The sequence below is a fragment of the Saimiri boliviensis genome, chromosome 2 (genome assembly GCF_048565385.1).
Source record: "Saimiri boliviensis isolate mSaiBol1 chromosome 2, mSaiBol1.pri, whole genome shotgun sequence".
NCBI classification, from domain to species: Eukaryota; Metazoa; Chordata; class Mammalia; order Primates; family Cebidae; genus Saimiri; species Saimiri boliviensis.
This window is the reverse complement of record NC_133450.1, coordinates 162,158,232-162,171,653: the sequence shown is the minus strand read 5'-3', so window position 1 is coordinate 162,171,653 and position 13,422 is coordinate 162,158,232. Positions and strand designations below refer to the sequence as shown.

Sequence of the window (13,422 nt, the reverse complement as noted above, 5' to 3'; positions counted from 1 at the left end):
ATGACACAACCTTGGCATCGCTTTTTCATTCAGGCTCAGGGGGAGTTGAGATGCTGCAGGGTCTGTGGTGTTATTTCAGTAGTTAACAAGCTGATTTGGTAATAGTGACAGTGGCTGAAACATTTTAGTAAATAGAGAAGTAAAAATTTTCAAATATGTTGTTTAACCCCAAAAGACCACTCTTGAGTATAATCTATCCCGAGGCTTGAAGTTTGTAAGTATATTTGCATTTTTATATCTTGGTTTCTGTTTTTACTGCATCGATTGAACTGTGCTTTGCATTTGTTTGAGGTTTTCTTCTTTTTCTTTTTTTTCTGTTGTTTCTCTTCTGCTTCCTTATTAAACCCCCTAAATAATTGCTTGGTGTGCTACTAATCAGTTTTCTGTGCAATTCCAAGCATAAAGGTGTTTATGTCTTCATGACCCCTGCTGCTGAAACTGTAAGGATAAAGCTGCTAACTCTATAAACAGGTGCTACATGCAAATAGCACGGCTGTATTTTGTTCTTTGCGTACTTTCTTAATTATAAACACATAGTAATATATATACATGTGTATTCATATATGTGCACATAGGGTACATCTTTTTTTTTGAATTATTAAGACTTAGCGAAATGTTTAGTTTTGTGATTGTCATGGAAAACTGTATCTTAAAGAGTAATGTGAGTTGTCCTTGAGACAAGAATGAATTATGAGGATACGTTCTCATGAAGATGTTCTCATGAAGTTACAGAAATGATTAAATTTTGAGCTCATGAATGGCTGTGCCTTTCCATTCAGCTAGAAAGAAGTACTTCCTCTTTCCCAGAGTTCTCAACCAGTTCCTGTAGTGGTTTTTTTTTTTTTTTGTTCCAGTGGGAATGTTCTTATTCCTGGTCTACATATCTGTGAATAACCACAAAAGGCATGGGTGGGGGTGGGCTTAAAGAAAAGACTGAGAGGACTTTTAGTTACAGTAGGATGGGTTCCCTTAAGAAAATACCTAGCTTGATTTTGAAATTTTTGTTAGAGGTAATTTTGTTTCCCTGGGGATGTTTTTCTCTCCTTTCTTTCTGTGGAGTCTGGGGTGGGGAAATATGAAGAAAGCCATTTCTTCTCTAAATTTTTTGAAAGTCCCTTGATCCTTTTGCCACAATAGTGACCTGCATGAGGCATGTGTACCTTCTTCCATGGAAAATTTCAAAATGATGCTAGCTATTGTTTCTAATACCATGTTAGTTCGTGAGATATTGCTAACTTTTCCAGCTGAGGTAGGAAGGATGAACTAGAGCAAATAAGATGTTCAAGTAGCAGTTGAAAGCCTTGATATGGCCTTTTTACTCTCTCTGTGTTTCCCTTGTTTTTCTCCTTTCCTCATTTCATTGTGTTCTGCATCAAACCCCCTACATCCCTCAGAGCTGCGAGAAGGTTGGTGTGTTTTTTACTTTTTACCCACCTTACAAAACTATTAATTAAACCAATAACAAAGAATACAAATGAAATGAATGTAGCTGCATTGTGTTCTTCTTTTGGTTAATGGTATGTTTTAGCAGAGAATGCCCTGGCCATGGCTTCCGGTGCTTGCTGGTGGTGTCTAACTGTGGTGCATGATGGGAGAGAATGTACCTGGGTGCATGGGAACTGGTAACACTTAACTCTCTAAGGTCCAGTGAACTTGGTCAGTGTTCCTGCTTTCCTTCCTGCTTCACTCTTCCCGTCTCCCACCCCACCTTTAATTTCTGTCTTAGAAGGATGCCTGCTGCCCATAGAATGACTTTTTAGAGTTTTTCCCCTAATCCCAAGCATGAAGACTAAACTCTCCACCATGTTTCTTGATATGTTCTTTGATACCTCAGAGTCTACACTGGCTCCTGCTTGCTTTGTGTAACCTCTGTGAATTGGCTGCAGGAGGCATGCTTAGCTTTCTCTTCTTCTCCTATGACTGTCATTCACCCATGAGGCCATTGCAGTGAGCCATCTCAAATCAGCAGAGGTTTATCTCGACCTTAAGTGCAGCCACAAAGTTTTCAGACAGAATTACTTATCTTTTTCCTGGGGTTATGAGGTCATTTATCAGTTTGTTTATCACTTTTAAATCACTTTATTAAATGTATTTAAGGTATGCTACTAAAGATTACCCTGTAGAACTCAAATTCTTATGGTCTGACGTTTTGCCGATAAAAGCCCAAGATGAAGCCAATTTATCTCTCACCTTCTCCTTGTATCACGTCCAAAACACATTTACTTAAACACACATAAACCTGCAGATTATCTGAAGCAGGAACACTGAACTGTAATTGCTTGGTAATTTTTCTGTGTTACGTTGCTTTAATTTGGTCTCTTCTCTTAATGTCATGTCCCACTATATGTTTTAGATCCAATGTCCCTCCATTTGAATGTGGGCATAAAAAGCCTTTTAAAAGATTTGTTGTCATTTATGTTGTTTTACCTTATATACGAATTGAATGGAATCCTGTATGTGAAATACCCAGCTCCCTTCTTGAATTTGCAATCCTTACCTTTAACAACTTGAGCTTAATCTAATATCTTTCAACCCTGTCATCCACTAAGTTCCTGTGTTTCCGTCATTATGATTTGTCTCCCCCTTTCGTGTTTATTTCCATTGCCCCATTATTTCTTCGGCTGTCATTGCTTTCTTGGATTCTAGCCATACTCTCAATATCCTTAGCATGGGCCTTGAGGTTCCATCTTGTGCATGCCTTGCATGACCCAATCCGGTATCTCTACTGGTGTTAGCCTGTTTCTTCTTCTGTGACTGTAAATCAATATGTATGTACATTTCCGTGTTTGTTCCAGTGTTAGTGTGAGGTCTTGAGGCTGCATCCACCGTAAATCTGAAAACAAAGTGCACTTGCAGTGTACTCTAGGTGATGTTTTCCAGGGCCGGGATGTGACAGTGTGGTCCCATACCTACATTCCCATCAACTGGAAGTGCACAGCGCTGAAGTCGGTTGTGATACTCAACTTAAACATGCTGATGACCTTCCAGCCCCCTTTTCTGCATATACATGCATGCATAGAATCATTGTTATATGCATGTATGTATATGTTTCTGTGTTGATCTTATGCATGATGTTTGTGTACTGTTAGTTTGTAGACAGTTTTTGTGGGGCCCTTGTAGGTCTGAATCAGTTTTTGTATGAGTGTGTCTAAGATATCAATGACTAAACTAAATAAATAATTCTGTGTATACACACACCATACTTGTATGGTCTGTATTATCCACAGTTTTTCTTTATGTTTTGTTTCTGGACAATCCACAGTATGTTTCAATTGTTGAATCGTGTCTGTACGGTGCATGTCATGTGTTTAATAATCCACTTTTTCTTGCCTTGTATATGTTACCATTTTCCCTTGTGTTTTGTTCCAGTTCGCCGTGTCCCACCAAGATTCTCTATCCCACCCACTAATCATGAAATCATGCCAGGTGGAAGCGTTAATATCACCTGTGTGGCCGTGGGGTCACCAATGCCTTATGTAAAGTGGATGTTGGGGGCAGAAGATCTGACACCTGAAGATGATATGCCAATAGGAAGAAATGTGCTAGAACTGAACGATGTAAGACAGTCAGCAAATTACACCTGTGTTGCTATGTCGACACTAGGTGTCATTGAAGCAATAGCACAGATCACTGTCAAAGGTATGCTCAATGGGTCATGCTTTGAGGATCTGGGTACACTCAGGCCCGGTGACTAATGCCTCTGGAAAGCCCATCCTTGAAAGTCTAAAATAAGTCACTCTTAAGTGTTTTAAATGTATGCATAACCTAACCATATCTGTGGTGATATATAAGATGCAAGTCCAAATAGGCCGATACTTTTCTTTAAAGCATCTGGCAGCCTATGTAGAGATAATCATCAAAATATTAAAAGAGAGTCCATGGAGGCCCAGACACTAAGCAGGCAGAACTGGGAATTTGAGACATGGTTGACTGTTAGGGTGGGACTGATGTGTATAGTCTACATACTACCCCAGGATCTTGATAAGAATCCCAAGAAAAATCAATGTGAGCATTAATACATGCTTTAAATTTCTAAATAGAAACTAAAAAGAAGAAAAAAAGTTGAAATCAGCATAGTCTAATAATAGATGATTTAAGTTTTTGGTAGGCCCTACTATTAAAAATCAAAATGTAAGCAGTATTACATTCTGTTTTAGCTTTATCTTTCACCTTGCATAGATGAGTGCTCAAGAAACATTCTTTTAAGAAACATACTAAATGTAACCAAAGTACTATATTACACGAGTTATTTCTGAACCAAAGAAAAAAAGAATGCAAGCATGTGAGGATACCAGTTTTTGTTTTTTTTACCCAGTGTTTATAGAATGCTAGAAAGTGTTTGCAAATTGAGTCAGACATAGGGCAACTTAAATTTTCTGCAAATGACTAGAACTATTGCAAAATGAACACAAATTATCTCCCTTTTCTAGACAACGTTCTAGGCATTCGAAATGCAGCAGTAAGTCAGAAGTACAAGTTTGCTACTCTTGAAAAGCTGTCATTCTAGGCGGTGATCTTAGAAAATGCAATACACATGTTATAATTGGTACTATATCTCTAACCCAAGCATGTATATCACATATATGCCAAAACTCTAATAACATGACATGAGAGCCAAGGTACACATTGTCAGTATTTATAATCATGTGAAATCATGTTGTATTATGTAACCTCAATATAATAAGCACACATGTATTTATCCATACATTACAGACATGAAACCTGTACTGTAAATGTGACAAGTGAAACTAATAATGTCAGCTAAATATCAGTGAGCACAACTTTAATTAGCAGTATTTATATTTGCTTTGAAAGTTCAGGAAGACATGTAGGGGAAATGTGAATCGCTCACCTCCTTGAAAAATGCCAGGCCAGAATATTTAAACAGATTTCATTTTATTATTATTTTCAGTAAATTCCCTTGGCAAAATATTATCTTTCCATAGTTCTTTGAGTAGTGTGTAAATATTGAATCACCTTTTTTCATCATTACCATCGCAGCTTTAAATATTTGAAGTTTTGCTGAAGACCTTAAAGAATTCAAAAGCAGTGACCACTTAAAACTAATATTTTGTTCACCTTCTCATCTTTGTTTTCCTGACTCTTGCCGCTTCCCTATCATTTCCACCTCAGATATAAACAAATAAAACATAAAGGTGAATCTTGAAAGCAAAATAAAACAAAAGAGCAGGTTGAAGAGAGTGAGGAGAATGGGTTTCAACTCATTTATTCATTTAACTGTTTAACAGTTCTCATTAAAAACCTACTGAGTGCCAGGCAGTGTTCTAGGCATTCGTAATTCTACAGTAAGTCAGAAGTACAAGTTTGCTGCTCTTGAAAAGATGCCATTCTTAGGAGTGTTATATTTCTTGCCTTTATATTGATAGGGAAACAGGGACACTAATGGGCTGATTATATGAATGTTACCCTTTGGGTTTTCTCTAAAGAGTCAACTATTAAAGTTCCCCTTCCTACCCTTGTATCACTGCCATTCAGAATCGTTGTTTAGAGTAAGGCACTTGAGTAAGAGGTCACCAAAAAATACAGTTTATATTTTTAATTAGTATTATTTATAGTTGTATTCTTGTGCTAAAAGGAAACAATTAGTTCTCTAAAAAGATGGATTTTATTGCAAATATTTGTAAGGTAGCTACATCAGATATTTCTGATATGGAATATGGAATGCATATTAATATGACAATACAGGCCGGACGTGGTGACTCACGCCTGTAATCCCAGCACTTTGGGAGGTCGAGGCTGGTGGGTCACAAGATCAGGAGATGTAGACTATCCTGGCCAACATGGTGAAACCCCTTCTCTATAAAAAATTAGCCTGGCATGGTGGCACGTGCCTGTAGTCCCAGCTACTCGGGAGGCTGAGGCAGGGGAGTCGCTTGAACCCGGGAGGTGGAGGTTGCAGTGAGCCAAGTTTGCTCCACTGCACTCCAGCCTGGTGACAGAGTGACACTCTGTCTCAAAAAAAAAAAAAAAAAACGATGTAATACTTTAAAAAGTGATTGTGAATGTGCCTTTAGTTCCTTCAGGGTTTTTAAATATTAGGAATAAAACACTGATTGGAAATTTCTGTTCTTTTTTACCTTAAAACTTTTCATTAGATTATTTATAAGAAAATTTTTAGTAATGGTACTATGTCTTACAACAACATAGATGCCATTCTTTCGTAGCAATTTAATTTCATTTCAACGTATTCCACACTTTGTTCTTTTCATTGTGTATTGGTATTTCAGTTACAGCATTTATTTATTGGGGCAAGGGGCTAATTGGCCAAGCTTTTAGTGTAAGAATAGTATAACTGCAAGTAATAGTAAGGTTTTTTTGTGGGTTCCAGTTACATTCTAATATTCTTAGTGGATTGGCTCATTAATCTTCACAGCAAACTCATGACATACAGTTACATACAGCTGTACAATACAACTTAAATACTATTGTTTTTCCCATTTTCACATGAGGAAACTAAAACAAAGAGAGGTTAAGAAATGTGTGCAGGATCACTTAGTTAATACGTAGAGGATTTGGATACAAGCCTAAAAATACGCTATCAAGCCCTTCTGGCAAAAGCAGGGTTTGTATCACTTATGTATGTTTTACTGTACTTTTTGGCTACTCAGAAAATTATTCTTTGCTGTAATTTTATTTAATTAAATCTGCAGTAGATACATAATCCTGTCATTGTCATAGCAGAGTTTATAGATTCTTGAAACATTACAGGGATGATGGGTAGTCACTGTCTTTTATCTTCCCCCACCCAAGCCTTACCCAAACCTCCAGGAACTCCTGTAGTGACCGAGAGCACAGCTACAAGCATCACACTGACGTGGGACTCTGGGAACCCGGAGCCTGTGTCTTATTACATCATTCAGCATAAACCCAAAAACTCTGAGGAACCTTACAAAGAAATTGACGGGGTGGCGACCACACGCTACAGCGTCGCTGGACTGAGTCCCTACTCGGATTACGAATTCAGGGTTGTTGCTGTCAATAACATTGGGCGGGGGCCTCCCAGCGAACCTGTGCTAACACAAACCTCAGAGCAAGCGCCATCCAGTGCCCCGAGGGATGTCCAGGCACGAATGTTGAGTTCGACCACCATTTTGGTGCAGTGGAAGGAACCCGAAGAGCCAAATGGACAGATCCAAGGATATAGAGTTTATTATACAATGGATCCCACCCAGCATGTCAACAACTGGATGAAACACAATGTAGCTGACAGCCAAATCACTACGATTGGCAACTTAGTGCCCCAGAAAACATATTCTGTCAAAGTCCTGGCTTTCACCTCAATTGGAGATGGCCCACTTTCAAGTGACATACAAGTCATCACCCAGACCGGAGGTGAGTTTGGTTCAGGATGGGAAGTAGGGGAGGTGGGAAGGGCTGGTGCAAAGAGGTGAGAAGGACCGAAACAAAGAAAGAACAAAGATGGTGGAAATTGTAATTGTCGAGATTTACGGCTTCAAAGCAAGAGATGATAGATATCTGAAAAGGAACAAGCATGGATATCTGAAAAAGTAAATAATCATTTTAAGCAAAGCAATGCCTTTAACACTCCTTCTTTTAATTTGTATGGGAATCACTTGAAGACTTCTCTGCATGAGAGAGAAAAATGTCTCCCACATGCAATGTTTGGAGATTGGAGAAACTATACTTCTTTATAATAGCTAGCATGGTACGGTGGTCTCAAAAAAAAGTATTTAATTTGTGTAAGATTGGATGGTTCAAGAAAAGCTGAAAAGTAAAACTATTCCAGGGCCTTGGGTACTTAAATGGCTTCTATTTGCCAGAAGCTACTGGCTTAAAAATAAATATTCTCTGAATGGCTTTAATTTCTGTTTTTTCTTTGTATGGCCTCAGTGGATGAAGAAAGACAGTTGACCAGTGTCTCAGATCAAACTCTGGGACCTGATTTGCTGACTTTACTAAGAGCCACAGGAGATAGCAAACTATTTTATGAAGGAAAACTTGGCCCTCTCATTTTTTTTTTTCCTAAGAGGATATCAAACCTCTTTGGTCTTTGATTCAAGGTAATTAGTTTTGTTTTGGGCTAATATAAAATAACAGGTCTCTTCTAAAGTTTATTCTTGAGCGACGTGCGGTGGCTCATGCCTGTAATCACAGCGCTTTCAGGAAGCCGAGGTGGGCAGATCTCTTGAAGTAAGGAGTTCGAGACCAGCCTGGCCAGCATGGCAAAACCTCCTCTCTACTAAAAATAAAAAAATTAGCTGGGCATGGTAGAAGGCACCTGTAATCCCTGCTACTCAGGTGGCTGAGGCAGCTGACTCACTTGAACCTGTGAGGTGGAGTTGGCAATGATCTGAGATTGTGCCACTGCACTCCAGCCTGGGAAACAGACTGACAAGTCACCATCTCAAAAAAAAAAAAAAAAAAAAAAAAAAAAGTTTATTCTTGAGCATCTGAGAGCTATTCCTTTGACTCCTCATTGTGTTGGCATCTTTTAAACCTGCATTAATCTACTAATGTTTTGACAACATGCTATTTTATTCTGAAATCTATATAATAACCATATTATTGGAGACAGTATAGTCTGTAGACATAACTCATTGCTAATCCTGGCAATAAATTAATAAATTTTCTCAGATGCCAGAACTAGATGATGTATCTATCATCTGTCTCACTGAAACCTGTGAATCGCTGACTTGTTTTCATGTCATGGTTTTTATATGAAGTGTGTTTAACTATTTGTCCTTGCTTCTAGGAATCTCAGGGCATCTTGGTATTAATAGTTTGCCTGGCTTTATTTTCATGCCGTTATTTGATTCTCATTGGCTTGCACATGGATTTACTCTTTTCTCTACTACACTGTATAAAAGATAGCTATAAAAATATGTCTCACCACAGTTGTATTAAAAACTATCCATGGATCTTCTCTATGTGCCATTTGCAGTACTTCTGTATTCATTTGCTGTGTTAATATGAAGGAAATTGCTGTAGGCTATTCTTAACAGAAAAGCTTCTCATTGGAAAATGGAGAAATCTATAAGTCTTGTTCTGCTTTTTCTTAACTAAACATGGTCAACTACAATGAGATTGCTTTTTATTATACTGTTTTAGCAGCTACATAACTACTAAAAAATTTTAAGGAATTATATAGGAACTACATTCCACTTTGAGCTTTTTAAGTTTTTCAGCTGTGGTATCTCTTCAATCTCTGGCCTTGGAGTAACATAACCAGGGTTTGAATCCCAAGGTATCCTTTATTAGCCTTGAGTGGGTTATTTCACTTCTCTCTGAATTTTGGTTTTCTAGTCTTTAATACTAACCGCCTTTACAGAGTGTAGTGGTTCTGTTTGCTTTCTAGTGCTCCTATAAAAAAGAACCACTTACTAGGTGGTTTAAACAACAGGAATCTATTGTCTCACGGTTCTTGGGCCTGGGAGTCTGAGATCAAGATGTTGGCAGGATTGATTCTTTTTGAAGGCTGTGAGGGAACTATAATTCATGCCGCTGACCTGACTTCTGTTGCTTTGCTGGAAATATTTGTTGTACCATGGCATTTAGAAGCATCATCTGATCACTACCTTCATCTATACATTGTGTTCTTTCTGTAAGCATGCCTGTGCCCAAATTTCCTTTTTTATTAGTACACTAGTCATAATGGACTTGGGGCTACTCTTTTTTTTTTTTTTTTTTTTTTGTATTTTAGTAGGGGCAGGGTTTCACCGTGTTGTTCAGGCTGGATTTGAACTCTTGATTCGAGGTGATCCACCCACCTCAGCCTCCCAAAGTGCTGGGAATCCAGACATGAGCCACTGTGCCTGACCCAGGGCCACTCTTATGACCTCCTCTTAACTAATTCCATCTGCAAAGGTTATATTGAAATCAGGTTACGCTCTGAGATACTGGGAATGAGGATGTCAACATACGGATTTTTGTGGGCTGCTGTAAAATTTATAACAGGGTATAGATTAGATAATGGAGAGAATCATTTTATAACTCAGTAAGTAAAATATCATCATAATGGTGGCTAACATATGCAGGATACACTATGCTACAAATTTACATGTGTTTATTCTCACAAAACCTTTGCCAAAGAGAAAATTGAAGATCAAAGAGGATAAAAAGTGATTCAGAAACTTGCCTTGGGTCATAAGGTTACTAAGTGGAAAAGCAGAATTGAAATCCAGGGATCCTGGATACTTTTAACTACTGTATTAGTTCATTTTCAGACTGCTATTAAAAAAAAATATCCCAAACTGGGTAGTTTACAAGGAAAGAGGGTTAATTGACTTACAGTTTCACATGGCTGGGGTGGCCTCAGGAAACTTACAGTCATGGCAGAAGGTGAAGGGGAAGCAAGGACCTTCTTCATATGGTGGCAGGAGAGAGAAGAGTGAAGGGGGAAGAGCCCCTTTTACAACCATCAGATCTTATTAGAACTCACCAACACCAGAACAGCATAGGAGAAACCATCCCCATTATTCAATCCTCTCCCAACAGGGCCCTCCTTTGACACATGGGGATTACAGTTTGTGATGAGATTTGAGTGGGGACACAGAGCTAAATCATACCAACTACCATTACCTTTTAAGTTAATAATTCATTAATATAATCGTTTTTGTGTGCTTTATGCCCACCTAGGTATTCAATAAATGAAAAGAGGCAGGAGAGAAAAACACAGTTGTTTCATTTATTCATATATCGATCTAAGAATTATATATAACTTCTGAAATCCTGAGGTAGCTACTAGATTATTCCAGTGCAGAAGTAGATAAAAACATTTAGAAATGAAAAAAAAGAAAAGAAAACTAAGTTTATCTAAAAGAAGTGGAAGGAAGAACTTGTTTATGAAAGATCATTACACTCAAGCACTAAATTTTGCTGAAATTTGACTAACTTTAAATTAATTAGGCTAAATTTGGCTTTAAGTTTTATAAGCACCAGTTTAAACATAGAAATCTACAGTATTTCATATCTTTATTTTAAGATGACAGGAAGATTAAACTAAGAAACAGATTTTTTTCTAAACCTAATTCAACCAAAATGTGTATCTTTGACAATCGTGAGAATCCTTGTATTTAGAACGCTTAATGAAAAACACCGATGCCTACAGTCACAATTTATTGAAAAATGTGGAAGTAATGTTTAAGTAGATAGATATCTTGAGTTTTTTTATGTTACCAATGGACAGAATATGACATTGAATCATAACTCAGTGAAGGTAGTATTATCAGAGGGCAGTTGAGTTACTATGAACTTGGGTCTCTACTTTCAAAAGCTCTGATTTAATTTAATGGCAGAACTCAGAAAATTTAGATGGATGGGCCATGGATACATTAGAATCTCACTCTGTTTGACTGATTTTTTTACATGAAGATCCTTCCAAGATTCTTCCATAATAGTTGTACTTTTAAAATACCCATTGATTGAGAAGATATATTGTGATGTAATGACTTTGCCTGCCAAGATCAATAGGCTAAAACAAACCCTCCAAAATAGCACAATGATTTGATCTGCTCTATAGGCTTAATTAAAAAGGCCAGTGAATATTAGTCAACACCTGCCCAAAACAATGATGTTAGTTCTGATGTAATGAATGCTGAGCTGCTCCTTTTTCTGGTTACTGACTAAAGAATTCTTAGGATATTGCTAGGATAATAACCATTATGAATACAGAATTTAAGGATATGATTGTTTTCACTGCAATTTTCTTTTCTAACCCTATAGTAATTTACTGATCAACAATATGTAGAAATTTAGGTACATTTTCCTTACTAATATACAGAAATGTATACTTTGATGTCTTGTGTCTAAAAGGTGTTCATTTAATTTTATTATCTTTCACTCTGTGACATTCACATTCCTATTTCTATTTGAAATCGTATTCCAAAAGAACAGTACTTAGGATCAAAATGAGTTTGAGAGAGAAGTCTTACTTTTGATTTTATCTAATATGAGTCACACAGATGGATGTAAGTGAAGAATTGTTGTAAATGTGTATATTTCTGCTCATACTGAAAATCAGAATATCATCTGTCTGTTTTTACAGTTGGTTAAGAGAGTATTTCTCCTTAATTGTGAATATTAGTACTGTTGACTGTGTTGAGTAATCTTTAAATGGTTTTAAATATGAAAAAACTTGCATTGAGGTGATTATTTTCTGAAATATGGGTCAGTCTTCCCAGTTCTCCATGTTTTAACTTCTGGCATTACAAAGTCACAACTAGTTTAACTTGAAAATATGGAGAATATATGGCCGACAAGGGAAGTATTTGTATTAAGCTAGAAAAATATTTGCATTATTAGAAAACACATTTAGGAAGGAAAAATGATGTCCTATAGTTTTCTTATAAAGGTAATTATACCAAGAGCATAAGGTAACTATATTTTATAGAAGAAGTACAAATAAAACTCTGATTAAAAAGTAACAAATTAAATCTCAAGCCTAATGCATTCAAATAAATGTTGCTTAATGTTCATGCTAAGTAGAGGCATTATGAATCTTAAATCCTAATATGTGTCTTTTTTCTGAAGTTTCTTTACAAAGCATGTCTGACCTCTGATTACATCTTTTCATTTAGTAGATTCTTGAAAATCATCTGACTTATATAGATATATCTTTAACAGTATATGCTTTCAAAAGATAAAGAATTGTGTATATTAGTCAAATAAATACTAATGAGTAGTATCAAACATTTTAGAGATGTTATTGCTATTACGAATTCTGGGCATTGCAAAAGTGTTAAAATAAAAGCTATGACCATTAGAGACAAAGTCTGTTAGGTTTCCAGAACTTTATAAATCATTTCATTCGTATATGTCAACAGGTTTATACAAGCAAACTAGAAAAAGACTGCTTTCTAATAACCGAAATTATGAGTCCAATTTAAATGCTTTTTCTGAATAGTTTTCACAGTGAATAAGGGAGTACTGGATATAAATACAACTATAATAATTTTAACTTTTTCTCCTTTATATTTAATGACAGTTGAGAGTAAGATTTGTGCCGATGCTTATGTATTAAGTACTTCTTTTGTCAATAATACATTTGTAGCACTTACAGATCAGACTCTTTGTTTTGAATTTTGTTTTGTTTTACTACCATTATAATTCTGGCTGTCACTTTTATTGTTATTATTATCATTTTTCAATATGCTAGATACACACATTTTAAAATACGTACCTTATTAAAATATTAGATGTTTTAGGAATCTTGGGTTTTCTAGTATCTTTGGTCATATTTCATATTTATACTACAGCAAGGTGAAACTGTTGTTTACAGTGCGATCTATATCAACCTTTCTTTAGGAATAATCTCTAAATTTTATTCCAATATTAATCTCTTCTAATATATCAGCATTTCAGATAATGTGAAGGTTTCTCCTTTATTACTCTTTTTTTATCCTTTTTCTTTGAGTTGCTTTTACATATATATATATATATATA

General features: G+C 36.4%; 1 protein-coding gene across 42 annotated transcripts in view; it reads left to right on the top strand.

Moving 5' to 3' along the window:
- PTPRD (protein tyrosine phosphatase receptor type D) overlaps positions 1 to 13,422 on the top strand; it is a 2,307,989-nt gene that overhangs the window by 2,097,342 nt on the left and 197,225 nt on the right. For 41 of the 42 annotated variants that reach the window (XM_074394799.1, XM_074394802.1, XM_074394800.1 and 38 more), the window contains 2 exons: positions 3,370 to 3,639; positions 6,772 to 7,353. In XM_074394799.1, coding sequence (XP_074250900.1) covers positions 3,370 to 3,639; positions 6,772 to 7,353 — 852 coding nt within the window. Of the gene's footprint in view, positions 1,407 to 3,369; positions 3,640 to 6,771; positions 7,354 to 13,422 lie in introns of all 42 variants that reach the window. The other variant, XM_074394820.1, reaches the window with a different exon arrangement.